Raw genomic sequence first — 27,523 nt, 5'->3', positions numbered from 1 at the left:
GCGGTCATTAATGCTCATCCTCTCACTGATGAGCCTAGCCTCAGCCAATAATCGAGCAAGACTCAGGGGTGCAGGAATTCTGCCAGAGTCCCCCTCCCGCGCCAGGCCAGGGGCACACGCGCACCCCGCCAGCTTGCAGCCCAGAAGCTGCTCGCTCTGGGCCTGAAATCCTTCCCGCTCCTTGTGGGGAGCTGCTCTGCCTCCCGCCTCCTCTCCCCCCTCCCCACCTTCCCTCCAGTTGCTACAACAGTTCGTCCCTGCGGGCAAGCTCAGGGCCAGGTGAGCGCTGGCAGCCGAGGAACTACAACTCCCAGCAGCCCCCGGGAGCCCGGAGCCGCGCTACATAGTTGCCGGAGTCCACGGAGCAGGGAGGGGGCGCGCGGAGGGTTCTGGGAGCTGTAGTTCACCGGGGCGGAGCGGCCGTAGGCATGATCGGCAGGCGGGCGGGGGAGGAACTACAGCGGGGCGGCGGGTGGAGCCGGCGGCTGCCGGCTTGGTGGCGCCTGGGCCGGCGGGAGGCTCAGCGCGGCGATGGGTGTGGGGCCCCCACCCGGTACCATGTGCCCGGCCTTGGCCGTAGGGCTGGTCTTCAGCGGGTGCTGCAGCAACGTGGTGTTCCTGGAGCTCCTGGCCAGGTGCGTGCGGGGGGGGGGGTCTGCTGAGCTGCGGGAGGGGCCGGGCTCCTGGCTGGCTCGGGCTTCTGGGCTGGGCTGGGGGGTAGCAGGGCGGCTGCGCTGGGCTAGGTTGGAGTGGGAGGGGCAGGGCAGCTGGGCTGGGGGAGTAGCAGGGCTGCTGGGCTGCACTGGGCTAGGTTGGAGTGGGGGGGGCAGGGCAGCTGGGCTGGGGGAGTAGCAGGGCTGCTGGGCTGCACTGGGCTAGGTTGGAGTGGGGGGGCAGGGCAGCTGGGCTGGGGGAGTAGCAGGGCTGCTGGGCTAGGTTGGGCTGGGGGTGCAGGGCTGCTGGGCTGTGGGGGGCGGTGGCTGGGCTAGATTGGGCTGGGGGTGGGGGGCAGGGTGGCTGGGCTAGGTTGGGTGGAGGGTGGGAGATAGGGGGGCAGGGCTCCTGGGCTGGGGGGGGGGGTCTGGGTGTGGGCAGGACACCCAGGCTGGGCGGGTAGGGCTTCGGAGCTGGCGTTACTTGGCCAGGTGTATTGTCACTGCCTGGGGGAGGGGCATTGCCCCTGGCCTGGTGGCTCCCAGCCAGGTGAGTGTTAGCATCTTTGGGGGCAGGGTCCTTGCGCTGCTCTCTAGGCTTGGGGTCATCTGTCCAAGTGAGTTGTTAGCATCCTAGGATTGCGGGGCCTGGTCTGTGCGCAGCCTGCTGGGGTGGGGAGCGCCGTGCTGGGGTCACTAGGTTAAGGTGCAGGCCAGGGGGCTCTTGTGAAGATAGGGGCAGGGGGCTAAGCACCTTTTGGTGAGTCTGCACCTTGTGCTGGTATTGCCACCTGGTGCCCTGACCAGCTGTGGGCTTCTGGCAGCCCAGAGCTTTGGCTGTGGGCTCTGATTCACCCCTGAGCTCCTGCGGCTACCCTGCACCCCATTGTTACAACCATGTGCTTTGACCCACCTCTGATTCAGTCCATATCTCAGCATCGTGCTATCTAGCCTGTGTATGGGGCCATTGAGTAGAGGCATTTCTGGGGTTGTTCCTTGGGAATTTGTTCTTAGCCCAATGTCATTCAGTATTGTAATCCCTTATCTGGTAGATCTAATGCTGAGTTCAGGGGGGCTGCCCTGTATCCCAGAATCCACCCTAATGTGGAGCTAGATGGCTACCTAGTGCCTTAGTCTCTTAACTGGGCCCTCTAAACAACCAAACTTGGAGCCCATTTCTGGCCATGCTGCAATTTAAGAGGGCGCATCACATGCTGGGGCCTATGTTCTCTCTGGGATGCAGGCCTGCGTTAAAGAGAAGGGGGCTGTAGTCTGTGGCAGTGCACTAGAAGTGGTGGGGCATAAGATTTTAATAGAAGCAGCGACTTAAAGTGTGGTGGGGTGTCTGTTTTCTTTTCCCATCACTGCTGAATTATGACTCATACGCAGATGCAAATAGTTTTCTAAATAATAGGAAGAGGAGATCCTGGGCATACATGGGATGGGGATAGAGAAGATCCTGGGCATACATGGGATGGGGATAGAGACATTTGTGTAATGGGATATGAGGGCTCTCCCTTGAGTTAGAAGAAAGGGGAGAGCGTATGGTGGGTACCAGAGCTTGGTCTGCAAATGGGAGCATTATAGTATGATGGCAGTATACAGAGAGACTGTTACTTGTGAAAGCAGCAAAGAGTCCTGTGGCACCTTATAGGCTAACAGACGTACTGGAGCATGAGCTTTCATGGGTATTGCATCCGACGAAGTGGGTATTCACCCACGAAAGCTCATGCTCCAATACATCTGTTAGTCTATAAGGTGCCACAGGATTCTTTGCTGCTTTTACAGATCCAGACTAACACAGCCACCTCTCTGATACTTGTTACTTGTGAGTGAAGGAAAATCCTCTGATATCGGAGAGGGGGGAGCCCCTGTGCTGTAGGTTTGTGACATGACTCCCATATTATGGATGAGAAAAGTGAGGCTCAAGGACGTTAATAACCTGTCTCTTTTCCTCCCTCTGTGCGGATCTGCGGAGGATATGAGTTGTTACAGTCCCTAGCTCCGGAGACTAGGCTGTTTAGCTCTAGTTGTAGCAGTCAATGCTTTTAGCTTTGAAGGTTCCCAGTTCAGTCCCCAGTGCTTCAGCCCAGCAGGCAGACATAGCACTAACCACCTGCTGAAGCCAGTGGCAGTTGTGAGTGTTTTGAACGTCAGAAAAATCATGCCAGGCATGTGACTTGCCCAAGGCCACCAGTGCGTCCGTGTCAAGAGTCAGGTTATCCTGGTTTACAGCCTGGTACACTGCAGCGTGGCCAACCTTGGGTTTTCAAAAATCAAACCATCAAAGTCGTGGTTGACTTAACCGCTTGATTTTTTTTTCAGAAATATTACTTTTTGTTTTTATTTGCCTTCTTATTATTGAGCCTTTGGGTGCACTTGAGTCACGTTTTCAAGTTTTTCTCTGGGTTTTTTGGGAGGAAGATGGGGTTTCAAATGAAAGCAGAGATTTTAATATATTCACCTGACTTGAGGAGTTCAGGCACTAAAAACATCACATGACTCATGATCAATTATGAGAGCTGGCAACACTGCAATGCCTCCTATGCAAGTCACGGCCTCTTTCTGTGACTCGGTTTCCCCCTCAATAACATGCCAGTGTTTACCGACATAATCTATATTTAATGTCCCTGCAGTGTTTGAAAACGCGAAGCGCTGTATAGTATTATTGGCATATGGCAATGTTTTATTAAACTAGAGTTGAGGCTGAGCTCAGATTTTCTTATTTTAAAAGGATGGAAAAATCTCAGAATGGTTTTTTGATAACCACAAAATCCTAGCAGTGGAAAGCCAGAAAATTTCAGAGTCAACGCTGCAATCAAAAGAAAGCCAAACGAAGTGTGGCAATGCATGGTTTGGGTACCAGAAGAACTTGGCAATGCCTTGAGAAAAAACACTCTCTGAGATAAACTTATCTATCCATAACAAAGTCAGCTACTCACTGAGCAAGTGGAAGAATATTTTACTTCCAGTTGTACAGTGGTTAAACCAGGGCTGCACTTCTTAGCAGCCTTGAACAGTCCACGGAAAGACACATTTTACCAGTTCCTGATTAGCCAGCAGCATACTGGGGGAAATAATTTCTCCACCCCCTCAAGCATCCATGTGCCCCCAGTGAGTGCACAGACCTATTAGTGTGCAGTATTGTAGCCGTGTCAGTCCCAAGAAAGACAAGGTGGGTGAGGTAATATCTTTTAATGGGCCAACTGCTGTTGGTGAGAGACACAAACTTTCGAGCTATACAGACCTAACAGATTAGTTTTCAAGCCTTCTAGCCCCTGGTCAAGCAATTAAGGCCCCTAAGTCAATGAGGTTCTATATAGAGGCATGAGTCACGTAGATCTGGTTGCAGGATCAGAGCCCAAGATGATAACCTAAAAAGAAGAGAGGTGTCTGGCAGCAAAGCATCACGCCTGGTATCAGAAAGAGATCTATATGAATCCAGTTAGCAAACCAGAGTTGTGAGTTCCATGTTTTGAAACTTCACCTGAGAACACTGCAGGTAAATCATCCTCACTAAATGTAAGATGCTGACATGCAACAGGCTTCTTTAAAGGTGACCGGAAAAAAGGACTTTTCCCTTTCTAGACAGGGCACATGCTTTTCCCCTTTGATGTATGAACGAGGCCTGACAGGTGATGGACTCTGTATACACACACGTACATAATGTGTGAGAGAGCAAGCGAGCGACACTGTAGCCAGTCCCTTCATGACGACAGAGAGAAATCCTTTGGAACAGTCACTTGGATGAGATGAACTGAACGAGCAAGTCCATTACGCCAGGACTCTCAAACTGTGGTCCACTTTCTAATGGTCTGCTGAGGGCTGGCTGGTCACATGGTTTTGGCTATTCTAGTTGTTTCCAGTGGCAAAATTGCATCGAGAGATTCCTGCTACCCCTTCCAGATGGCTGCTGTGGTTCCTGGACACTAACAGTTATGTGATTTGGAATGGGCAGAGGAGTCTAAAAAGCTCTTCTCTTTAATGAGTTCTAGCCCAGTGGTTCTCAACCAGGGGTATGCAGAGGTCTTCCAGAGGGTACATCAACTCGTCTAGATATTTGCCTAGTTTTACAACAGGTTATGTAAAAATCACTAGTGAAAGCAGGACAGACTAAAATTTCAGACAATTACTTGTTTATAATGCTCTATTTGCAATACACTGAAATGTAAGTACAATATTTGTATTCCAGTTGATCTGTTTTTAAAATGATACGGTAAAAATGAGAAAGTAAGCAGTTTTTCAGTAGCAGTGTGCTGTGACACTTCTGTATTTTTATGCCTGATTTTGTAAGTAGTTTTCAAGTGATGTGAAACTACGGGGTACGCAAGACAAACCAGACTCCTAAAAGGGGTATTGTAGACTGGAAAGGTCGAGAGCCACTGTTCCAGCCCACGCTAAGGAGGAATCCTGCATTCTGGACTTTGTACCAGACCGCCCCGAAGAGAAAATTCGATCTCCTAGAAGGTCAGAAGAGAAGTGAAACAAAGAAGGATCATGATCTTAATGCAGTAGCGAAATGAGAGACCCAGAACCACCCAGCCTTCTGGTGCCTTACAATTTGTATGTAATTTAAATTTACTGGAGGATTACTGTCCTAACGAAAGAGAATTGTCTAGTTGAGTAAAGTTAAAAAAGCTGTCAAAAATTAATTGATCTAACTAGGCTCTTAGCCAATTTCTGTAAACCTGACAAGGTGTCCGGATACTGTTGTGGGTGGGGCTGGTTAATCTGTTTTTCTTTTGTTTCTTTTAACATTTGCAGAAAGCTTTATGTCAACACAATTTACAACCAGGCTTGTCCCTGACATCTTGCTTCACTTGTGGAGCAATGAGGCCGATTTCCTGTGGCTCAGGAGAGCATGAAAGGGAATGGACTAGAATGACCAAATCCTAGTCTAGTTAGAATCCACTCTGGCATCCCACCAGGCTTTTAATTCCTCTTTCCTAGCCCCTCTCAAATCACCCCATGCTAGTAGTGGGACGAGAACCAACCGAAAGGCCAGATAGCGACCTGCCAATGGCCAACTGGACATATTTGCCTACCCAGTCCTGTTAATTGAGTTTGCAACTTAGACACACCTGGACAGCAAATCAGGGAAAAATAGGTCCTCTCCAGGCTGAAACACCACAGTTTTTGCTTGTCAGAGCCCATTCAGGAGTCCTTTGCACTGGTTTCTCTATTGCATCAGAGGAGTCGGTGGTTTTCAGAGACTGTTAGAAAAGAGGAAGTGTCAACTCAATTTACATTTGTCCCCCACGGCTATAAAATAGCAACAGTGAGCGTGATGCATGCATTTTGGGGGGGGGGGGGGGGGCAGGGCATAGTGGGCTTATCTTGCATCTGAGCTCCCAGCCAGTCATGTACTCCAGCAAATGCTCTGTGATAGCTGCATGCGGTCCTGTCTCAGGCATCAAAGTTCCTTGGGAGAATCTCTGAATGTCGGCCCTGGCTATTCTGGTAGACACACACGCAGGGTAGATTTATGCAACTGTAGTTAGTTCACCTCAGGACACAGTCACACCCTTGTGAGGAATTGCTTGCTTCTTAGATAATTTATGGTTTCTCCATTTGCTCCCAGAGCTTTAAAATTCCAGCAAGACTTTATATGTAGTACAGGAGCACTACAGACTTCCAGATCCTGTGATGGGATGGGAACGCTGAAAGGGACAAGTAGTGGAGGAAGATCACACTGTGGTGATCCAGAATCCTGAGTTAGTGACCTCCAGGGGTAGGGATATGGTTGGGAGAAGAACCGTGCAGCAGGGGCCTGAACCTCAGGGACTGGATTCTGTGTATCACTACCAATAGTTTGTGGAAGCCCATGATTATAACATGAAAAACTGGCTTCGTTCTAGTTGTTCCTGAATTGCCTAAATACCACTTCAAGAAACAAGGTGGGTGAGAAGTAATTGTCTCACTAATATCCTAGGACCAGCATGCTACCCCAACACTAAATATCCCATGTGCAGCAAACACTTAATTCTGTTGTCGTGTCTGATCTCCCAAGCAAAGCAGGTTTGGGCAAGATCGTTTCTGGAATGAGTGGTCTCAAGCAAACACCTAGTTGCTGCAATAAATGCTGTTAGCAAATAACCATATGCTTACTCCCCTCGCAAGACGCTCTAAGACTCATACCGGACAACAATAAGCCTTCCACTCTTCTTTAGCATCAGGGTAACAGAGTGATATAAAATAATCCCACTCAGAAATGGATGTTCAAGACACTACAAACCCTAAAATCAAGCCCGTCTCCAGTACATCAGGAAGAACAGCAAATAAACAGTAAATGCCCCCCCCACATCAAGCAGTAGTGATACAAAGAAACATCACCCGATCAGACTGCCTTCACACAGTGAGAGAGACACAACATAGGCAGGCTCTGAAAGTCACACGCTGGATGTGCCGGAAGGAACAGCTCTGTTAACCATGTGACGGAGTAAAACAGAGACATTTTCCATTCCACCATCCAAACTCTGAGCTGTGGGAAAAGTGCTTCCTCAAAAGATTTCCTATTGAAATGCAAGCAAGGAAAATTGAGCCTGGCTCTGAGGAGTGAAAGAGGCGACAGCGGTAACCGTAAAATGTGGCAACCTGCTACCAAGTAGAAACAAATAAGATGGAGTGGACACCTGGTACAAAAATCCATTATTTCTGTGAAGCCCTATCCTGTGTCGGACTATACTGTATCTTGTATGCTTGCTCAACTCAGTAAGCTTTGTTTAAATGAGTGATCCAATAGTCGAGATCTTCCCTCTAGGTCAGTACTGAGCAAATGCGCCAGCATTGTGACAGATGGACCTATACCACCGCACGTACTGACTTATGGTGTTCGTACAGTGCCTATCATAGAGGTGCTACCATAGCCCAAATCTTTCTGATGACATGTAAAATGGAAACGCTGGCCTCTTATGGTGGTTAAAGATCAAAGCCCTTCTCGTGAGAGTAAAACACGAGATAGCAGCAACTGGTGTCCTAGCTGAATTCCAAATGGCTAGTCATTCTTCTTTCCCAGTTTTCACTGCAGTTTCCAATGGATAACAATCGAAAGGTCTCGGGCCTGCTTCTGAGCCTGTTCAGTGGTCAGGGCCAAGGATATCTGAAAGCTCGCCTGACGCTGGTCGTCAGCTCTGCTCCTCCGGCACAGAGAAACGTTCTCCCATGAGGGTAAAGCGCTTCAAGGGACAGAGGTTTCTGGGGGGCTGGTCTGAGTCTGGAACAAACTCCCCCAGGAATAAAGGGCCATCATAAACCTTATCTTCTTCCTCCCCAAGTGCAAGGTGCACCATTTTGACCAGCCTCTTCTAGCAAAGACAGTATTGTGTACATAAAAAATATCTTTCTCCTTATCAAACTCAAACACTGCTCTGCATGCACAGTTCTCTTGGGGGAAGGATAAGAGAATGAGCCACAGGTGACAGCTGGATTAAGCAATGTGAATAACGTGACTGGAAGGTGCTCAGATATCAGGGTGAATAAAAAATCAATGATTTTTAAAAAATTGGATTTTTTTGATAAAACGCTTTTTGAGGAAAACACCTATCTAAAGATAGATACATTATAGCTCAAAGATATCTCATAATGGAATAGGGATTATAAATTCTAATTCTATTGTATGAGACAATATATTCATGTCATGTTTAAGAAAAGTTTTGTGAATAAGTTCCAGTAGTTTATGGATTAGGGACTAATCTTATGGGATTCCAGGGGCTTCTGTATAGATTATTTAGGTTAATCTTTCTGTCTACCCAATGGGACTCACCATTCAGTCTGGAAGATTCCATTAGAGATGGTTAGTTTTGCAGTTCTCAAATGGATTTGTGTCTCCGGAGCTAACATGCTTGTTAACAGCAAAAATGTTTTCAGATAAATAAATTAATATATAGAGGTGAGAAATAACAGATCTCAGCTCTGTTGTCCCTCTACAAATTTGTGCGCACAGAGTCAATCCCTTACCTCTCTCTAAAAGTGCAAAGTTTCAAAAAGTTCAATGAATAGAAGATTGTTGGGGGCAGAATAGATCTGGACAAGTAGAAGAAGTCTGGAGATAAATGTGAGAAGGGAGGGACAGGCAGTAGAAACAAAAATGAAACTGTCTGAGCAGCATATTCCAGAAGTGTTGAGGTCTTTCTGAGTGTAGCCTTCATTGATTTGAGATCTACCATACCATTCTCTCACTAGAAGGAAAAACCTGTAATGGCAACAGGCCATAAAAGAGACCCAGTTTGGGAATAAGAATCATTCAAGAAATATATGTTTACTGATGATGATTTAAAGAAAGTCACACCAGTGAACTGGTGGAAGTCACTTAAACACTTGGATTCAGAGACTGTTGAAGTGATAATCTCACTTTTAACGGCAGTAGCTTCTTCTGCCGATGTAGAAAAAATATTTTCTTCCTTTGAACTAATTTGTTCCAAATTGAGAAATCATTTGGACCTGAAAAAGCAGGAAAGCTTGTTTTTCTTTTCCAGATTATGAACAAACAGGAAAATGAAGGTTAGATGACTGAGTTAGCTGCAGAAGCCAATATTTTAAGTTTCTCATGTTGACCTGGCTGACACGGTCAATTTAATTTTTTTTAAATTTCATTTAACTATTTTAGTTAAAAACAATTTTAACAAAAACGAACCTGATTTTTAAAAACTTGAATGTTTAACTAAATTCAAAAATTCATATGCTTGTTTTGTTAAAATATTATATTTGCTATTGAAGAGAAAAGTCCAGAATACATAATGTCATTGTTTTAGTTAAATAAAACCATTTAAATGTTTGTCTGGTGGTGATGTCCTCCTAATACAGCATGCCAAGAAAATCCTCCAAATATTAATGATTTGTTGAATTGGAGATATTTATGAAGTCATTGGGAGGTGAACTATCTGCTTCAGTTACTTTTGGTAAATGAAATAACCAAACAATCATTTTCTGATATAGGTGTAAAACTAATCTGAAAAGTTTTCAAAATAAATCACTTTAAAAATGTATAGTGTGTACCTTCTAAAAATGAAACCTACATCTATCTCTGAATTGTGAAGAATATGTATTAAGGTTATAACAACCAACAAGAATGCACTTCTGTGTAGAAATCCATGATTAAATCGAGTCTTCCTGACTAGTGATTTAAATCATGATTTAAATCAAATTCACCCTGTCAGATATACAAGGGTGATGGCCATCAATGAACCTATATAGAAGAAAATGATACTCTACTCCACTTCCTATCTTAAGCCTGCTGAGTGATGTTGCTGTGCACTGTTAAACAGCTGGCAAGCTGCTCCCCAGAGGTTGCTAGATCCCAGTGATGAGTGAAGTGATCCTTGGGAGTAGTTTGTATATGAATTTACAGTGGAGGTGCCTATACTGCAGTGATGAGGGTTATATAAGAACCACGCTAGGTAAGCTTGTCTGGTGCGTTAGAATGGTAAACGCAGGTAAGAGCTCTATGAATGTGTGTAAGCTACTGGTCTCCTCCTCAGAGCATTCAGTTACAATTTACTGTGTGTCATTATGTTTCTCCTTCTCTCTCTTCCCCACAAATCCAGAGAGTTTCCAGGATGCGGGAACATCGTGACCTTTGCACAGTTCTTATTTATAGCAGTGGAAGGCTTTATCTTTGAAACCAACTTTGGAAGGAAGCGGCCAGCCATCCCAATAAGGTACAATAGACTTAAATGCTTTGGCTGGGCTTGACTTGACTAGATATCGCTTATCTCTTCGCGTTTAATAAAACAGCTTATCCGTTTCTCCTGTCTAACTCCCATTCCTTTTCCAGAGTTAGCAACGCTTCATTCACAACTTGTCATGCCTGGTAAAATATTAACTCATTTATCTAGGACTATTAATTGGAAACTGCTTTCAGAGTCTTCTCTCCTAAGGAACATGTTAGTAGCTGTTTAGTAAGCGAGTGTTACTTTTAGGGGACTGGATCTCTCTGGGGTTTGGTAACGAGTGGAGCCCACTGGAAAGGGTGGTTAAACACTGGAATAAATTGCCTAGGGAGGTTGTGGAATCTCCATCTCTGGAGATATTTAAGAGTAGGTTAGATAAATGTCTATCAGGGATGGTCCAGACAGTATTTGGTCCTGCCATGAGGGCAAGAGACTGGACTTGATGACCTCTCGAGGTCCCTTCCAGTCCTAGAATCTATGAAATCTGGGGGGAAAGAAGTCTTGCAACATTCTTGTTTTACCCCCACTTATTCTGTAGGGAACAGTCCTGCCTTGGCAGCAGTGTGGCCTAGAAAACCTGATGGGTTTTTCCACCTCTGATCCCTGTGACCTGATGGCCTGTGTGAAATGACCATTCGCAGTTGGTCCCATTGTTGGCAACCTCCTTCCGGAGACTGAATTCCCCACCCACCCTGGAGCAGATGTGGGAGCACTGTTGCATGTAAGGGAGGGAGACTTGCATCGCCTGGGCTGTTCCTGCTCTGAGGATAAGCGGAGAGCTTGAGTCTCTGAGGCTGACAGATTAGCGCTGCCCGAGCAGTGTGTGAGAGAACATCTAGAAGGAACTTCCCAGTCGTCAACTTGCTTTGCTGACCAGCCCCTTGTGTTTCCCTTTCAGATACTACCTGATCATGGTGGCCATGTTCTTCACAGTCAGCGTAGTGAATAACTACGCCCTGAATCTAAACATAGCCATGCCGCTGCACATGATCTTCAGATCAGTGAGTACCTCTGCCAGCCATTCTCTCAGTGTGCACAATGTCCCAGGGGAGCTGAACATGTCTGTTCAGTCTCCCTCCAGGCCCGATTGAGGAGCAGAGCTTCGCATTTGCATTATAGCTACAATATGCTGTACAAAGATAGCAGTGTTGTTAATGGAGAAAGGATGGCCTTGTGGTTAAGGCATTGAGTCAGAGCTTAATATGGGTTCAGTTCCCAGCTCTGCAATAGACACCCTTTGAGAACTTGGGCTGTTCCCTTTTTGCCTGGGCCTCAGTTTCCCCATCTGTCAAATGGGAATAATACAACCACCTGACAGGTGATGTGATAACGAGTTAATCTTTGGGAGGCTTTTGCACATTACAGGGAGGTCAGTTGTCATGCACACACCTGGCTGTCAGGGCTGTGAACTTGTTTGTCTGCTCCTTAGTCTGGGGGGCATGAAGGCCTGGAGAAGCTTCCTTCTTACAGATGGGGAAACTGAGGCATGGAGAGGTTGAATAACTCACGTAGGTGAACAACTCACAGAAGGAGTTGATGTTAAAGCCAGTATCCAGACTCTGGAGTTCCTGGCTCCCAGCCCTGCATTCAGACTGCAAAATAACGTGCTTCTGTTTCATGTAAAACCCCTGCATTTCACTGGTAATGTGACCTATTCATCTCCGTTTGGCACAGTATAGGATAGATTTGCAAAGACTGTCCAGTATGAATGCAGTCCGGGAGAAGGATATGTGAGTTTGCATGTGCAAACACTCAGTAGCTATTTTTTAGTTGTACTGAGCATGTTGGTAACACTTCTGAAAAGTAAATGAAAGTTGTGCCTGCCCTTTACATCTCTAGTTCCCTAAAACTTGCGGATTCACTGATGTGTTTTTTATGGTGCTTCATAGGCACAGAGTGCTGTACAAAAGATGACTTGTGCCAAAATAAAACTACTAGCATGGAGAGATGTATTAACGCAGGGGTGGGCAAACTATGGCCCGGGGGCCACATCCAGCCCTTCAGCTGTTTTAATCCGGCCCTCAAGCTCCTGCCAGCGAGCAGGGGCTGGGGCTTGCCCAGATTCATGCTGTAGCTCTGCGTGGCTCCTGGAAGTAGCAGCACGTTCCCCCTCCAGCACCTACACGTAGGGGCAGCCAGGAGGCTCCGTCCGCTGCCCCTGCCCCAAGTGCAGCCCCCACAGCTCCCATTGGCTAGGAACCGCGGCCAATGGGAGCTGTGGGGGCAGTTCCTGGGGATGAGGCAGTGTGCAGAGTCACCTGGCCGCCCCTCCACGTAGGAGCCGGAGGGGGGACGTGCTGCTGCCTCCCAGAGCTGCTTGAGGTAAGTGCCGCTGGGAGGTTGCACCCCTGACCCTTTCCTGTGCCCCAACCCCCTGCCCTAGCCCTGATCCCCCTCCTGCCCTCTGAGCACCTTGGTCCCAACCCAGAGCACCCTCCTGCATCCTCAGCCCCAGCCCAGAGCCCGCACCCCCAGCTGGAGCCCTCACCCCCACCCCACACACACCCAACCCCATGCCTCAGTCCAGAGCCCCTTCCGACACCCTGAACTCTTAATTTCTGGCCCCACACCAGAGCCCTCACCCCCTCCTACACCCCAACCCCCAATTTCATGAGCATTCATGGCCCACCATACAATTTCCATACTCAGATGTGGCCCTTGGGCCAGAAAGTTTGCCCACCCCTTTATTAACCCAATGAGCCATGAAATGTATGAACAGGATCATTTGGGTAAGAAGATGTCACCTGAAAGCTGAGCCACACTTCAAGAAAACTAAACCCTTCTCACCTCCTCCCTTCTGCAGCACCCTGTCCACACGCTGCTAGTCCTTTGTGCGCCCCTAGGGGGTGCAACTCAAGGCTTAAGAAATGCTGCCCCGTCCATGTTACTTTCACGAATTTTCATGTCTGCAAACCAAGTGACAAGGTGAACTTACATTAAAGCCAAAAGGAAATGTATGCTTGAATATCAGGTATCACGTACTAGGCTGTGGAGTAGCCTTCCATGAGAAGCAGTGGCTGGCCAATGGCTTGACACATCTTAAACCTAGACTGTTTAAAAAAAAAAAAAAAAAAAAAAAAAAGAGGATACAGGAATCAGTCCTGCGCTGAGCGAGATAACCTTGTAGTTCTCTCACCTGAACATCATCATTCCTGAGCCATCCCCATCCCTGCATTTATTTCACACAGTGTTGATTGCAGAAACTCTTTTAACTTGTTCTCTTCCTGAATTGTCCTTGTAACTGTTCAGCGTAAATACAACAAGGGGAGAACGTAAATTTCCCTGCCGCACCCACAAATCCCATTACTTCTCTTCTCTGGGTCTAATGAGAATCAGTCCATCTTTGATTTCAGTCTCTCTCCGTCCTTATCTTGAGGCTGTTACTTCTATTAGTGAACTGAACTGAACTGTTCAGAGCTCACAGGATTTCTTGTTGAATGTGTTTCTGTTTCTGGGAGAGTGCCTGACACACTGACTTTGTTTTGCTTTTCTCTCTCCCTCCGCCCCAGGGCTCTCTGATAGCAAGCATGGTTCTAGGTATCATCATTTTGAAAAAAAGGTAAATTTTACCTACCAGTTTCATCAGAAAAATGTATGTTATTGACTCAGTCAGTGCAACAATCTGATAGTCAGCAGCATTTGGCACATGTGCAAAACTATTCATCTGCAAAGTGCGTTAGACTTGATCTGTCATCCCCCTGTGTAAATATTATCCTCCTCTCACTGATGGGGAAACTGAGGCACTGAAGGTAAGTGACTTGCCAGAGGTCAGGGCGGGAGTCGGTATCAAAGCTGGCATTGGCACTCCAGCCATACCTTTCTAAGGCAAACCGAGGCTGAATAAGAAGCATTTCAGTACTACTGCGTAGCATTTTTGTATCACCTTCTGTCTGAGAAGTACAGTGTTCTAGGGCTTAATCGATTAATGATCATAAATCACCCATTACTGATAGGTAAGTAGTAAAGGAGAGTTGGTGCCAGGTTGCTGCTCGTGGGCTGGCGTGTGACTATAAGTGGCTGCGGAGCGATAAGGAAGAGAGTGGTTTGTCACTCAGTAGCCTCTGCAGCCATAGCCTTCCAGCCGAGGCCTGGGTAGGATTCCCTTCTGTGTGGGGTCTCGGCTTAAATATTTCTTCAAGAAACTTTTATTTTTGCCTCAATAGGAGTGTGTGGGTCTTTGTCCCCCTCCCGTGGCTGGTTTATGTAAAAGCTAAGTTGACAGCTAAGCAAGCTTCAGATGCTCGTACTGTTAGCGCTGATGAGCCAGGGCTCGAGACATGCTGCTGGGCCAGGCAGGAGTGGAGTGAGGTATTGCAGTAAGAGCTCTCTTCTGCTGACCTTTCCATCTGTGTGTGGGTATCAGGGAATGAAAAGTAAATGGCTCCGGCCTAGTTCTTGGAAAGAGAGCACTTAAATCTCTGAGCATGGAAAGGGCTAGAGATGAAAGAGCTTTTCCTTGGATCGTCTGTTCAACAGTTTCCAATCAGTAGTTCCTTCAGATTCACACCAGGGTAACTGAGGAGAATCGGGCCTAATGCCTCTTCCGTGCGACATTGGGTGAAAGCTCCCAGGTTGGAAAGAGTGGACTACAATGCTGAAGTCTCTCTGTTCTTCTCTTGTTGCAGATACAGTGTGTCTAAATACACATCCATAGCCCTGGTGTCTGTGGGGATCTTTATCTGCACTTTAATGTCTGCAAAACAAGTGGTAAGGAATGCTTTCCAAGTGTCTGAGTCTGTACAGCTGGGAGCCCTATTAACAGTAGGAGTTGCCACTGATGCCTTAATCAGGCAATTCCCATTGTGTCAATTGGAACAAAGTGCACTGCATATTTTTTGTCTATTTCCCTAGAGAGCTTCCCCCCAGTGAGACACCTGATTTTTGCTGGCCTTCCTTTTTTTTTTTTTTTTTTTTTAAATATAGTTCAAGGTGCCTTTTATGACATACTGCTTAGTTTTTGCTTTTCCTAGGGGCACACTGAATATCAAGTTACTTTCATCTGCAAAGGAAAGAAAATAATTGGAGTTAGTGTATTTGATGATTAGTTGTTGCACTGCCATTGTGGTGACACTGCTTAGACTGGCAGTGTCTATCTAAAAATCTTGCCCTCAGCTTCCAGAACTGCTCACTTTTCAAACGAGAATTTTCCAGGCCTGGCCCGAAACCAAGTGTGTTTTTATTTTTGAGGTAAGTTTGAGCATAAACAGGATGGCAATTTTTTGGGAGCAAGGAGAGTGTGATTTTGGGGCAGGGAGAATACACACAAGTGTGTAACTTACTTGAGGTTTTTCCTTCTTCATTCAACAGCTTTTAAGCAGGTAAGTCCAGAAAATTGAAACTAATCATGGAGATAGGGCTTAGAGAGATGCCCCTTCCAGGGTCTTGGTGAAAACTGATTTAATTTGGCCCAGTTTTGAAGGTTTGAATAATGTGTAAGCCCACTGCAGACTTAGTGACAATAACGTTTTATCATGGGGGAAAATATACTTAAGAACGTAGGATCAGAAAGGACCTGACGCTGTCAATCTCCAGCTGTCATACGCAACTGTGGAGAAGAAAAACTTACAAGATTCTCATGGAGCCCAGCCTGGTTGATTGCGCAATAACTATAAGCAGCTCTCTTGCTCTGACGCAGAGACAACTGCTTCCAGTTAGTCTGCAGTGTAAGAGGCTGGGTTCTGTAAAATCCTTGCTTATTTAAATGCAGATTCAGGAGATTAATGCATCCACAGATGCATTAAACAGCTATACCTGGACTAGACTAGACTAGTAGTAATAATCCAAATTAACTTTAATAGGTCCACAGCAAATACTGTGAGTTAGGCACGTGCCACAGAGTGCAGGCTTGGGTATCGGTGTATGTCAGTCTGTATCCCATTTTCAATAGACACACGCCTGAATACGTCTGTTTTCCACCCCGCAAAAGGTGCTGTGCACCTGCAGCTCCTGTCAGGCTTGGGCTGTGCAGCATGGTACTTTTTTATTATTATTGGTAATTGATTATTTTTTCCAAATACAACAAATATCCCAAAATACTGGCTTCATCATAACACACACAGTCAGTCAAGGGTAAGGATAAAGGGAGGGGAGGGGAAGCAACGTATGTCTTTGACCAGCATCTTCCTTTGAAAGGGATGCTTTGCTGATCAGTCTTCATCTTCTGTCCAATAATTCCACTAAAGCAGTGGTGAAAGCCGTAACTGCCACATACTCTCTTTAACCAGTGAAGGGGCTTACAGGTGTGGAGGAAGTACGCTCCAGGCTGTCTTCAATATACTGTTTGTACATAGGTTTGGAACACAGCTATTGGGAACAGAGAGACAAACTTAGTCTCTTGGAAATTACCCAACTGCATCCATTATAATGATCTGACTCTCTTCTCCCCACCTCCCCTAGGCTTCTAAATCCAGCTTAAGTGAAGAGGACGGACTCCACGTCTTCATGTGGTGGCTGTTAGGTCTGTAAGTGCAGTGACGCTAATTGGCTTTGCAATTATGTTGTCGAAGTTGCTCTCACCGGGCTGATCTCCAGGCCTGCAGCTGTGCTTAAACGGCACAGCAGCAGAGAGTGATGGGACACCCAGCTCCAGGGATCAGTTGTGTTTCTGCTGTCGATTTAAGCAGAATCCCGTTGCCCTCTCTCACCCTGTTGATACAAGCCTATCATGTTGCAAAAAGTCTTTTGCAACCAGCTGGTCAAAGGTAGCATCTGAAGTGTTTGTCTGAGGGGTGAGTTAGTGATGGAGCTGGGTTGCTCCTTTATCAGGTCCGTTCCCAGATTACTTTTCCGCAGTGAATTTGAGAGATTCATATTAAGTCAAAAAGGGCAGAGTCTGATCTCCATTGGACGGGTGCCACTGATGTAACCAAGATTAGAATCTGGGCCTAGCTTTGTAAAGCAGACTCCCCATAGGAAACAGACATGGGAGAATAACCTGAGAAATGATGGGTTCTGAAAATATTGCAGCATCTCGTCGTCAGCTGAAGCTGGGGACGGGGGAGGGAAAAATTATTTAGAGATCAAAGGGCAGTCTCAGTCCTGGGTGTCATTCCATTGCCTACAGCAGGATTAGACCAGGGATGTATTTGGCCCCATTGGTATGCCAACAATATGGCCCAATTCCTCCCTACAGTAGAGAGGCCTTGTTCACCCACGGGCTGCAGACTACACCATGAGGGAGCAGTTACCTGCAAGCTTGGTTGTATTTTATGGATCTGATGTACCACAGGGGGAACCTTTTAAAAAACTAGCTCTGAAGAGTTTAATCTGGCCACTCTTCACTTTCTGGCTGCTTTCAGGGGCTGGGGTTGATATCTCGAGGAACCCAATATCGTCACTAGTTTCTTTGCATACAGGGCAGTAATTCCATCTGTGCTCTGCAGGGGCTGGCTTCCGATTTTCAGTATCAGTCAAGGGGGTAACAACATCTAAAGCAGCTAAATCACTTTTGAAAATGGGCCTTAGGTGCTTAAATCCTATTGGCTTTCCATGAGACTTAACGTCTAGGTCACATGAGTAAAATATTCAGAGACCCCTATCATCTTTCGGCTATGGCACCAGTCTCTTGTGGGCTTTCCCATTCTCTTCTCTTTCAAGTTGCGCCCTGGTGATCTGCCTACGCTGATTAATTTGAGGTTTATTAAGCTTTGAGGCAGGGATAGTGAGGCTGCTTTTGTGTTACAGGTATCGCAGCACTGACCTTCGCCCTCCTTATGTCAGCCAGAATGGGGATCTTTCAAGAGACCATCTACAAACAGTTTGGAAAGCATTCCAAGGAGGCACTGTTTTACAATGTAAGCAACTGCTGGCTTTATCTCTAACCAAACCATTTAAAATATAAATTTCCTGCAGTTTTCCAGTCTGTTCTATGCTATAGAACCATTGACCCAACTGGAACCTTCTTTTTTTAGAAAGAATCCAGACATGAAGGTCCTGATCCTATGGTCAGAGTCATGCGAGCAATCCCTGGAATTGCTCGGCACAAGGAAATGTTTTGCAGGAAATAATCCTGCATGATGATTTTATAATAAGTCTCTTCCCATCTCTACGTCCTATGATGCCAGGTTACTATACTGTAGAGGGGATCGGGGAAATGAGGCCTGATCAAAAACTGTCCCCAGGCCTCTCACTCAGGTGTTTGGCCCTTCAGAACATGAGGACTGGGTCAATGAATGCATTTCATCCCTGTTGTAATCCCAGGCTGCTCTGCCAAGAGTGACTGATCATTTTGACTTGGGATGGATAAGCTGTATGTGAGCTCAGCTTATACACAGGCAGCCTCATAGAAGCAATTAGTACGTTAAAGCATTTGTCGTTTAACATTAGTTGAAATGCACATACACTGGCTCCCTGAACTGATGTGGATTCTCTGCATGGTGTCAGTTTAAAGCTCTGCATTGGATTTCTGTCTCTTGCCATAGCATGCCCTGCCCCTCCCTGGCTTCCTCCTCCTCGCTCCGAACATCTACGCCCATGCTGTTCTCTTCAGCCAGTCTGGTGAGTTTTCTTTGTGCAAGTTGATGCTCTTGTTGATTCCCTGCAGTGCAAGAATCTCTGGATGAGACACTGGCTGGTGGTTATGTAGGTCAGCTTAAGTAATTAAAATGTTCCCTTCTGAACTGAAGTCTGTGAATTGCTGTGGAGAATGCTTTAACCCAACAGAGGGATTAGAAACTCGTCAAGTTCTCAACCCTGCTAATACACCTGTGCTTAACTTTGTGTGTCATCAGGAGTCCGTCAAAATCAGTGTGCAAAATCTGTTTTGTGTGCATAATGTTACTCACACGCAGAAGTGGAAACCTGAACACTGGTGAATGTTGTTGTTAAATAAGCCCCACCTCGCATACACAGATCCACAATTTTACCTGACAGCCAAAAACTTTTCTACATGATGTTTCATAAACAGGTCCCCCTGTAATACACAGCTCATCTTCCGTCACAGCCATTTCAAAATGAAAATCCTTCTATCCAGCAGAAAGGAAGGGCTGTTCTTCCTCCCCATTCAGAAAATCAAGTGATAACAGATTTCATTAAAGCATTCACATAAGTGATGCCAATGAGCACAATAATGGGAATGAACAGGTCAGATTCTTTGATTGAAATTGGTGTAGCTCTGAAATTGGAATCAGTGAAGCTGCAGAGGCTTTCAGCTGCGGAGGATCTAGCCCATTATGCATGGACTGCGTGAAAATGACAAATGTTTTCGTACTACTTTTTCACGCAAACTTCTCCTGGCGGGTATTGCCAGCACAGAGTTGCCTTTGTGAGATTTCCTTTCCTCCCCAAAACGCACGGAGAAGCGTGTGCAAAGTGGAATTCATGTTCTCATTGCCAATAGCTGCTTGATAATGGACCCATCTTCAGCTGTGAAATCAGAAATCCATAGCTCTTGTGGTGCTTATCATGGCAAAAGCTGAGACCATCAAGAAGGGGGCTCGTTGCCAATGTGTGTGTTTTTTGTGCTTTTAAAAGCTGGGCTGAGATCAGACATGGACCTCTCTTCTTTCCTCTCTCCTCGCAGAGCCATTCCAAGTTCCGGGGATCGGGCTGACATTGCCCATCATGTGGTTCTACCTCGTCATGAACGTCATCACTCAGTATCCTTCAAACGCACGGGTGGTAGAACCAGGGCAGGCAGCAGGGATGCTAGTGTGTTGAGAAAACTCGGCCGAAAGATCAGTTGTGTAAATCCTGCCGTGTGCTCTTAGACCTCCCCGAATTCAGAGCTGATGCACAAGAGGTGCTGTCAGCTGCTGAAGCAGCGTGCATGTTGTTTCCAAGAGACCAGAGGCGATGACAAAGTGCGCTTGAGCTAATGTAAGGTACTGAGACAGCAGCTAAACTTTTACTTCTAATAATTATTGGAAGTGTGTGCGTGAAGCTGGTAAAGGCCGGCAGAGAGGGTCCCGGCAGAAGCCCTTGCTCTCTGAATTCAGGCAGAATGCAGTGCATGAAGGCAACAGAAGAGACAGGGACCCAAGCTTTTCGATAATGGCACCATCTGGTTGCTTGTTTGTTGTGAACACACCTCAGCGATTCCAGGATGAGACAGATACTCCTGCAGTTTGTCACCGAGTTATGGCTTGCGGTTATTGTAAACTTTTGGAAGGGGGAGGCGTCTGTTTTTGTTCCCTCCCGATCTCTGTGCAAGGATTGCTCTGTTCTGCAATGGCAATTTGTGTGCACTTGCGTATAAAGCAACAGTGGTTAATCTAGTACAATATACCACCTCCTATCGTACTGCAGCAAACCAATCCTCCACCTAGACCAGTATCCCCTCTCTCTGACAGCAGCCACTGCAGTAGACTTCAGAGGAAATTTGGAAAGAGATCGAGACAGCTGGGCATATATAATTTGGCTCTGTGTGCTGCCCTGTCTGTAGGTGCCGCCCCTGCAGCTCCCATTGGCTGCCGTTCTTGACCAATGCTAACTGTGGGGGCAGCGCCTGAGGTGGGGGGAAGCTTGCGGAGCCCCTTGGCTGCCCCTGTGCATAGAAGCTGGAGGGGGAACATGCTACTGCTTCTGGGAGCCGTGCAGATTGGGGCAAGCCCCAGATCCCGTTCCCCAGCGGGAGCTTGAGGGCTGGTTAAAACATCTGGAGAGCCGGATGAGGCCCCTAGGCCGTAGTTTGCCCAACCCTGGTCTATATGAATCCTCCCAGTCTTCGACACCAGCCACAGCTCTCTGAGAATCCAGCCATCATAATCTCAACCCAAACAGTAGGAGCAGAAGCCAGCCTAGGGTCCTGTGTGTGTGGAATGGCTTGACAACTAACTGGCTTTAGCACTTAGGCCACTCTACTTAGCTTTGATTGAGCTCTACCTTTGTCCTCTACACTTACTGGGCCAGAGGAGGGTGGAAATATTCCTGTGAATACAAACACTCCTGCCTATCCAGGGGAAGGGGAAAGGTGGATCAGTGAGAAGCTTCCCGATCCCCCCAAAAAGGCTGCCACCTGGCTCTGGGTCGAAATTCTCCCACCCCTTTGTCTTAGAATTTCTCCCCCGGCTCTCTGTCCTTATTTCACTATTCCCTCTGCATCCCAGCTAGGAGCCTTTCTACTTACTGCTTCCCAAGCCTCTTGGTAAAAAAAAACAACAACCTCCTTAAACATGTCTCTCCTGTATTCTAGCCAGGGGGCGTGGAGAGGAAGAGACTTCTCCGCTCCAGCTGTTTATCAGCTTATGCCCTGCAGCTGGAGGATTGATAGCCCCTAGATTTAGCCTACCTGGTCTTGCAGCAGCTGCTGTTAGTATATCAGTGCAACTTTTTAACCCTTCTTTAAGAGAGTGGCTGCTCTAGCACCGTGTGTTTGGGTTTGAGATTATGATGGCTGGATTCTCAGAGAGCTGTGGCTGGTGTCGAAGACTAGGAGGATTCATATAGACCAGGGTTGGGCAAACTACGGCCTAGCGGCCTCATCCAGCTCTCCAGATGTTTTAACCAGCCCTCAAGCTCCCGCTGGGGAACGGGGTCTGGGGCTTGCCCCAACCTGCGCGGCTCCCAGAAGCAGTGGCATGTTCCCCCTCCAGCTCCTATGCACAGGGGCAGCCAAGGGGCTCCGCAAGCTTCCCTCACCCCAGGCGCTGCCCCCACAGTTAGCATTGGTCAAGAACGGCAGCCAATGGGAGCTGCAGGGGCGGCACCTACAGACAGGGCAACACACAGAGCCATCTGGCCGCACCTCCATTCAGGAGCCGGAGGGGGGACATGCCGCTGCTTCTGGGAGCTTCCTGAGGTAAGTGCCACCCAGAGCCACCTCCCACACCCCAACCCCCTTCCCCAACCCTGATCTGCCTCCTACCCTCAGAACCCTTGGTCCCAGCCCAGAGAACTCTCCTGCACCCCAAACCCCTCATCCGTAGCCCCACTCCAGAGCCTGCAGCCCCAGCTGGAGCCCTCACCCTCCCCTCACTCCAACCCCCCTACCGCAGCCCAGAGCCCCTTCCCACACCCTGAATTCCTAATTTCTGGTCCCACCCCCTAGCCCACACCCCCAGCTGGAGCCCTCACCTGCTCCTGCACCCCAACCCCCAATTTTGTGAGCATTCATGGCCCAACATACAATCTCCAGATGTGGCCCTCGGGCCAGAAAGTTTGCCCACCACTGATCTATAGACACTGCAAACAGCTGTGGAGACATATTAAGGGCTCAGAAGAGGAGAGCAAATTTTGTGTGTTTCTTTACAGTCTTCCTGGGTAGGGGTGGGGGTGGATCTTGAGTATTCCCTTGTGGCTGGTGGCCTTAAGTCATGTAAGTCTAGCCCTGAATAATGTGCGGAATGAGGCTACTAGCGCTTATACTTAAAGGCGCATGGTAGTGATCCCGAATCTCCTAGGGTTTGCCCTCCGTTGAAGGACATCCTATCACCCCTTGTACTGGGAGAGCTGTAAAGGTGTGTGGACGTTGGTAGGAATTACCGGAGTGTCTGCAAACCCAGCTTCCGGGCACGGGGTATAGAGCAAAGGAGCAGAAAGATCTCCCAGCCGTGCTCCATTGGCTCGTTTGGATTGTGCATGAATGGCTGGCTGGAGCCTGGGGAGGGGGTAGCTTTGAGGTGCCTTTGCAGCGATGTTGGGCAGATGAGCCTATATAGACTGTCGGCGTTCGGAGCACCAGGCAGCAGGAGACGCACCTGTGAATATCTGTCATGGCTATGAGCAGGGGCAGTGCCTGTACGTGCCATGAAACGGAGGAAGAACAAGCCCGATGGGCAAATCAGAAATATGTTAGCATTAAACGAACATGAGCAAACCCAGCTTCCTTCAGGGATGAGAGGCCTTCGCGGAACTGGGAAGGGTGATGGGGACAGAGGGCCTGGGAGGTGCTGCAGGACTGGAGTGAGTTGAGCAGAGCTGAGTGGGAAGAGCAGGAGGTGGAAGGAGGGTTGCAGGTCAGGACGGAGGGGCATCAGCAGAGCTATGTGTGTGGGGAGAGCAGTACTGGAATAGGAGGGTGGGCTGGGGGGCAGGATTGAGGGGCATGGGCGGAGCTGTCCGTGTGGAGCGAAACCAGGAGGAGGGACTGTGGGTCAGACTGGAGAGGCATTAGCAGAGCTGGTATGAATGGCAGGAGTTCTGCAGCTCAGAAGGCAGCACTTAGCTGCACTGTCCCTGGCTTAAGCTGGTGCTCTCCGTTTCACTTTCCTGAGCGCTTAATCAGTCCGCTGGACCCGGCCACGGCCCCCGTGTTATCAAACAGCCAACCACGGGCATGTGCTTCTCTCCACTCGCTGTGCCCTTAACTGCCCCACCAGATATGTATGCATTCGGGGAGTCTTCATCCTCACCACGGAGTGCACCTCCCTGACCGTCACCCTGGTGGTGACGCTGCGCAAGTTTGTCAGCCTCATCTTCTCCATCTTGTACTTCAAGAACCCCTTCACCGCCTGGCACTGGCTGGGCACCCTCTTTGTCTTCGTGGGCACGCTGATGTACACCGAGGTGTGGAACAGCCTGGGGCCTCTGCTGGCCAGACACAGGAAGGAGGCCAAGAAGGAGTAAAGGACTGTCTCAGCAAGGACCTTTTTTCATGGTTTTAGAGAAACTGGGGCTCTGCCCTGTATTAGAGAGGAGCTGCTGGCTGTGCCAAGCTGGTGGGGAGCGTGTAGCCTCCACTGGGGAAGAGAACAAGTTTAGCGTTCGGCTCGCAGCCCCTTTCATTTTAAAATGGCCGTTTTAAAATTTTTAATACTGTAAAGGTAACGTGCGTCTGTTAGATGCTGGCCCTGCACTGGCCCCCTGCCTGTGGTGCTGTCGGCCCATCCTCCTTCCCCACCAGTCTGATTTAACTCTTTGGCTGCCGTCCATTACCATTCTCATTACTTTACTCACAGCCTGGTGCACTTGAGCAGCACGACAAGGACTTGTGTCCTGACCCGTCCGGTGGTGCTACTGCCCAGTGCAATGTTGTAAAGTTCAATCACAAAGCGTGATGCCAGGCCCTGGCTTCTGAGCTGGCACCCTAGCTGCAGGCGGCTTTCAAAACAGCTGCAGCTACCAACTCTTCCCAAGTCCCCTGATCCCTCTGTGAAATCCTCTGCCGTTCTTGGCTCATGGCTGGGAATGATGCATTCTGCACCGCCGCAGAGCCTGCAGGGAAACTCTCCATTTGTGATAGCGCGTTGTGGGCTCTTCGTTGAGCCCAGACGTGTGACAGAGAGAGTCACTGAGATAGGAAAGATTTTTAAAAGGTCAATCACACTGGTGTCCTCCTCTCTTACTTCATTGAGACACTGAAGTGTATAAGATCAGGGCTTGACTAAGTTTCTCTTTGCAAGTCACCTTTTAAAGCGCAGGTGACAAATGGTACCAGGGGACTCCATCCTTGTCAGCTTTCCAGTTCCCAGGTTACTTTTCCCCTCCTAATTGCCAGTGTAGTAAAGCCAGCCCTGAGCCAAAGAACCAAGCTGGACCAGAAAGGTCCCGCAGGCCAAATTAGACACCCAGTGACTCCTAGCAACCCCAGAGTTCAGTGGGTTTGTCGCGATGAGACTGATTAGAATTTAGACTCTTCTACTGGAGCACAAGATGCAATAGCCAAGAGTGAGTGAGCTGGAGGCTGTCGGCTCTGCATGGCTCAGAGTAGAGGCTTTGTGTTACTGAACGCAGTCAGGGAACAGATCTCTCCAGTCAGAAGGTGCCTCTTTTACATTCCCTTTGCAGAGGAGAACCGCCCCATTGAGTGACGTGCCCAGTGAAATTACAGGTGTTTCCCCCGAAGGGCTCCGAGGAAGTCAACCACATTGAAGGCCTTTGCATGGTTGACTGTCCCCTGAATCCCATGGTGAAGTTACTGCTCAGGTCTAACATGGAGCTTTCCCTTTGATCACCTCTCTTTACCCCTGTGCTGCTGCTGCTTAAGCCTCTGAATCAACCAGCTGTGGCGCTCCTGTGACATCAGGTTCATAAAGATGGCTTCCCCTTAACGCCCTGCTAAATGACACTGCAAGATCTAGCAGCCAACCTTTCCAGTCCTCACTTCGATTTGTGCGTGCCAGTTCTTTGTGCCATACCGTTTCTACCCACTTGTTTTAGGATTTACACATCCAGGCCCTGTGTGAGGGTTTGGATGCGTACATCCTGCTGTTTGGCTACAAGTGCAGAGACATGTTCTGTACATTGTGGTAGACCTGGCCAGCAGTGTTCAGGAACGGGCTTGCACAGGGCTTGTAGCAATAGAGAATTAATAGTGGCAGGTCTGTGTTGTCCTTTCTAGGTGCAGGGAAGAAAGATAAATGTGCAGTAACAAATCCACAAGTGAGTACCTGCTGGGACTCTGCTAATGGGTGAAAGGGAAGAGGCATAAACTGATCTGAATACAAAGCCAGGATGTTCCTGTATTAGATTACATGTACTGCCCTCAAGCAGCTAATTGAGCATCTGACTAGAATAAGATGTGATAGCGGAAGAGCGAAAGCCATCATAAGTAGCTCTGATGGCGGCAGCCTTTGGCGGTCTCAGCAGAGAACAAGGGCTAAATTAGCCACCGTGATGACCTTTAGCAGAGGTCACAGCTGGTGCCTTGCGGGAGAGCTTGCAATGTCACTTCCTGGAACTGTTCCATAGCCAGATTAGCTCCCCATTTTCAGCTGTCTTGACTTTGAGCAGCTGGTCAAACTAATTTACAGCTTCCTTCGCTATTTTAAGTGTCTGCTCATAACACAGACTAAAGGAAAGGAGCATAATCAGCCAGCCTGTCCTTTTCATGCTCCATTGTTCCTAATGCTCTTTAAGTTTGACAAGATGACTTGTTCCATTGACTGCGCCTCTAATTTGTCAGAGAACTGCTCACAAGCAAACACCCCTATGTTACAATCAGTGTTCAAGTGGATGGGAAGGGATTCACTGCCTTTGACGTTCCCTGTAACTGTGAAGCCGTCCATAGCAGGATGGAGTTGGCATCTACTGGCTCAGAGCAGTATTTCGGAAGAGCAAAACTTCCTGCCTTCGGAGTGCCCCAAATGGCACATGGTTTTCAAAGTATTTTCTCGGGCAGGGGGAGAAAAAGGTCACTAGACTGTCTGTCTGTCTCTCCCACAACTGACATGGTTTAAACCCTGCTTCAGCTCATCAGCTGGTATGTACATACCCCGGGAAAGACCAGCCCAGAAGTAAGATTTCCATCTTGAGCTTCATCGTGATGGGGGAAAGCTTTTTATACAGACTCAGAACAGGGAGTGTGCGCAGCGCAAGTAGAATTCAGTGTTACAGCAGCCGTAAAGCTTGTAGATCAAAGAGTGAAAATACGGCCTGGGGCTGAGACATGGAGTCAGATTCAGCACTGGCCTCCACTCCACATGAAACCAGTTTACACTAGCTGTGAATGCAGCTGAAGTAGTTTGGGGTCACTGTTGCTAGCCAAACAGTAGCTTGGCAAGTGTAAAAGTGAATGTAACGTAGTAGTTGAACGTAGGCTGCTCTCATTTATCAGCTATACTGTACGTGGTCTCTTGTTTCATGTGATGCTGTCTTTTTTTGCCATGTTCTGTATTTGGATTTTATTTGAATGAAGTTGACATGATGTTTTTACATATCTGTCTGTTTACAAGACAGTCTAGGTGTCGCAGAGTAGTTATCACCAGACACCGGTAGTGGTGGCTTCCCTCCTGCATTTAGTATCTCTAAGTGATAGTCTCTGTAAACTCATGAGAGGCAGAGGGGAAGGAAAATGCTGAGACAACCTGGACTATCCAGAGACACCCTGTCAGTGTTCTCACGGCAGGGGTGGTGGACTTGTTTTTAAAACGTACACTTGAATGAACGACAGTAATTTAGCGCATATGCAAATAAACACTTGAAAAAGCCCAACCTCGAAGATGTGAAATGCTTTCTGAATGGAAGTAGAGATTTAGGTTTGGGGTTTCTCTTTGGTTAAATAAATCTGCTTCTGACTCTTAGCTTTTGTTGTGACTGCTGACTGTGACTTTTATTGTTGTATGTTCCTTCTGCTGAACACTCTTTACTAAGGAAAGTAGTCCAGGTACTGGTACCATGAAGTCATACCCCCTTCAATAGGTGGGCTTCAGAGCAGGCTGGCTGGTTTCAGGGTCAGCCTTCCCTCACGGGAGCAGCCAGCCAGCCCCAGCATTTGCAGATGACAGTGTGCCACGGCTCAGTCCAGAAGGTCAGTAACTGGTCTCAGTGTTGGCATCCAAACAAAAATGAATGTTGAGCAGCCAACGCCACAGAAAGCCCTGGCCT

The 27,523-nt window shown here is 47.8% G+C and overlaps 1 protein-coding gene across 2 annotated transcripts; it reads left to right on the top strand.

Moving 5' to 3' along the window:
- The first annotated feature begins 493 nt into the window (after positions 1-493).
- Positions 494-27,219, top strand: SLC35B4 (solute carrier family 35 member B4). Of its 2 annotated transcripts, none has more exons than XM_030576079.1 (10): positions 494-635; positions 10,196-10,309; positions 11,220-11,322; positions 13,831-13,880; positions 14,947-15,028; positions 16,718-16,778; positions 18,005-18,114; positions 18,742-18,817; positions 19,842-19,917; positions 23,578-27,219. In XM_030576079.1, the coding sequence occupies exons 1-10, from the start codon at positions 532-534 to the stop codon at positions 23,822-23,824; spliced, it is 1,023 nt and encodes a 340-aa protein (XP_030431939.1). In that variant the 5' UTR covers positions 494-531; the 3' UTR covers positions 23,825-27,219. The 2 variants fall into 2 exon arrangements, with proteins under 2 accessions (XP_030431939.1, XP_030432022.1); XM_030576162.1 differs by lacking the exon at positions 494-635 and adding an exon at positions 10,860-11,042 and having other exon boundaries at positions 10,226-10,309.
- The last annotated feature ends 304 nt before the right edge of the window (positions 27,220-27,523 follow it).

The sequence above is a fragment of the Gopherus evgoodei genome, chromosome 1 (assembly GCF_007399415.2).
Source record: "Gopherus evgoodei ecotype Sinaloan lineage chromosome 1, rGopEvg1_v1.p, whole genome shotgun sequence".
Lineage (NCBI taxonomy): Eukaryota > Metazoa > Chordata > Testudines > Testudinidae > Gopherus > Gopherus evgoodei.
This window is presented reverse-complemented; position numbering and strand designations above follow the sequence as displayed.

Excerpts from the sequence above, each read along its gene's own strand:
- SLC35B4 (XM_030576079.1), top strand. The coding sequence starts at position 532 with ATGGGTGTGGGGCCCCCACCCGGTACCATGTGCCCGGCCTTGGCCGTA. Across the intron at positions 11,323-13,830 it reads TGCACATGATCTTCAGATCA|GGCTCTCTGATAGCAAGCAT; the intron begins GTGAGTACCTCT and ends CCTCCGCCCCAG. Across the intron at positions 18,818-19,841 it reads TGTTCTCTTCAGCCAGTCTG|AGCCATTCCAAGTTCCGGGG; the intron begins GTGAGTTTTCTT and ends CTCTCCTCGCAG.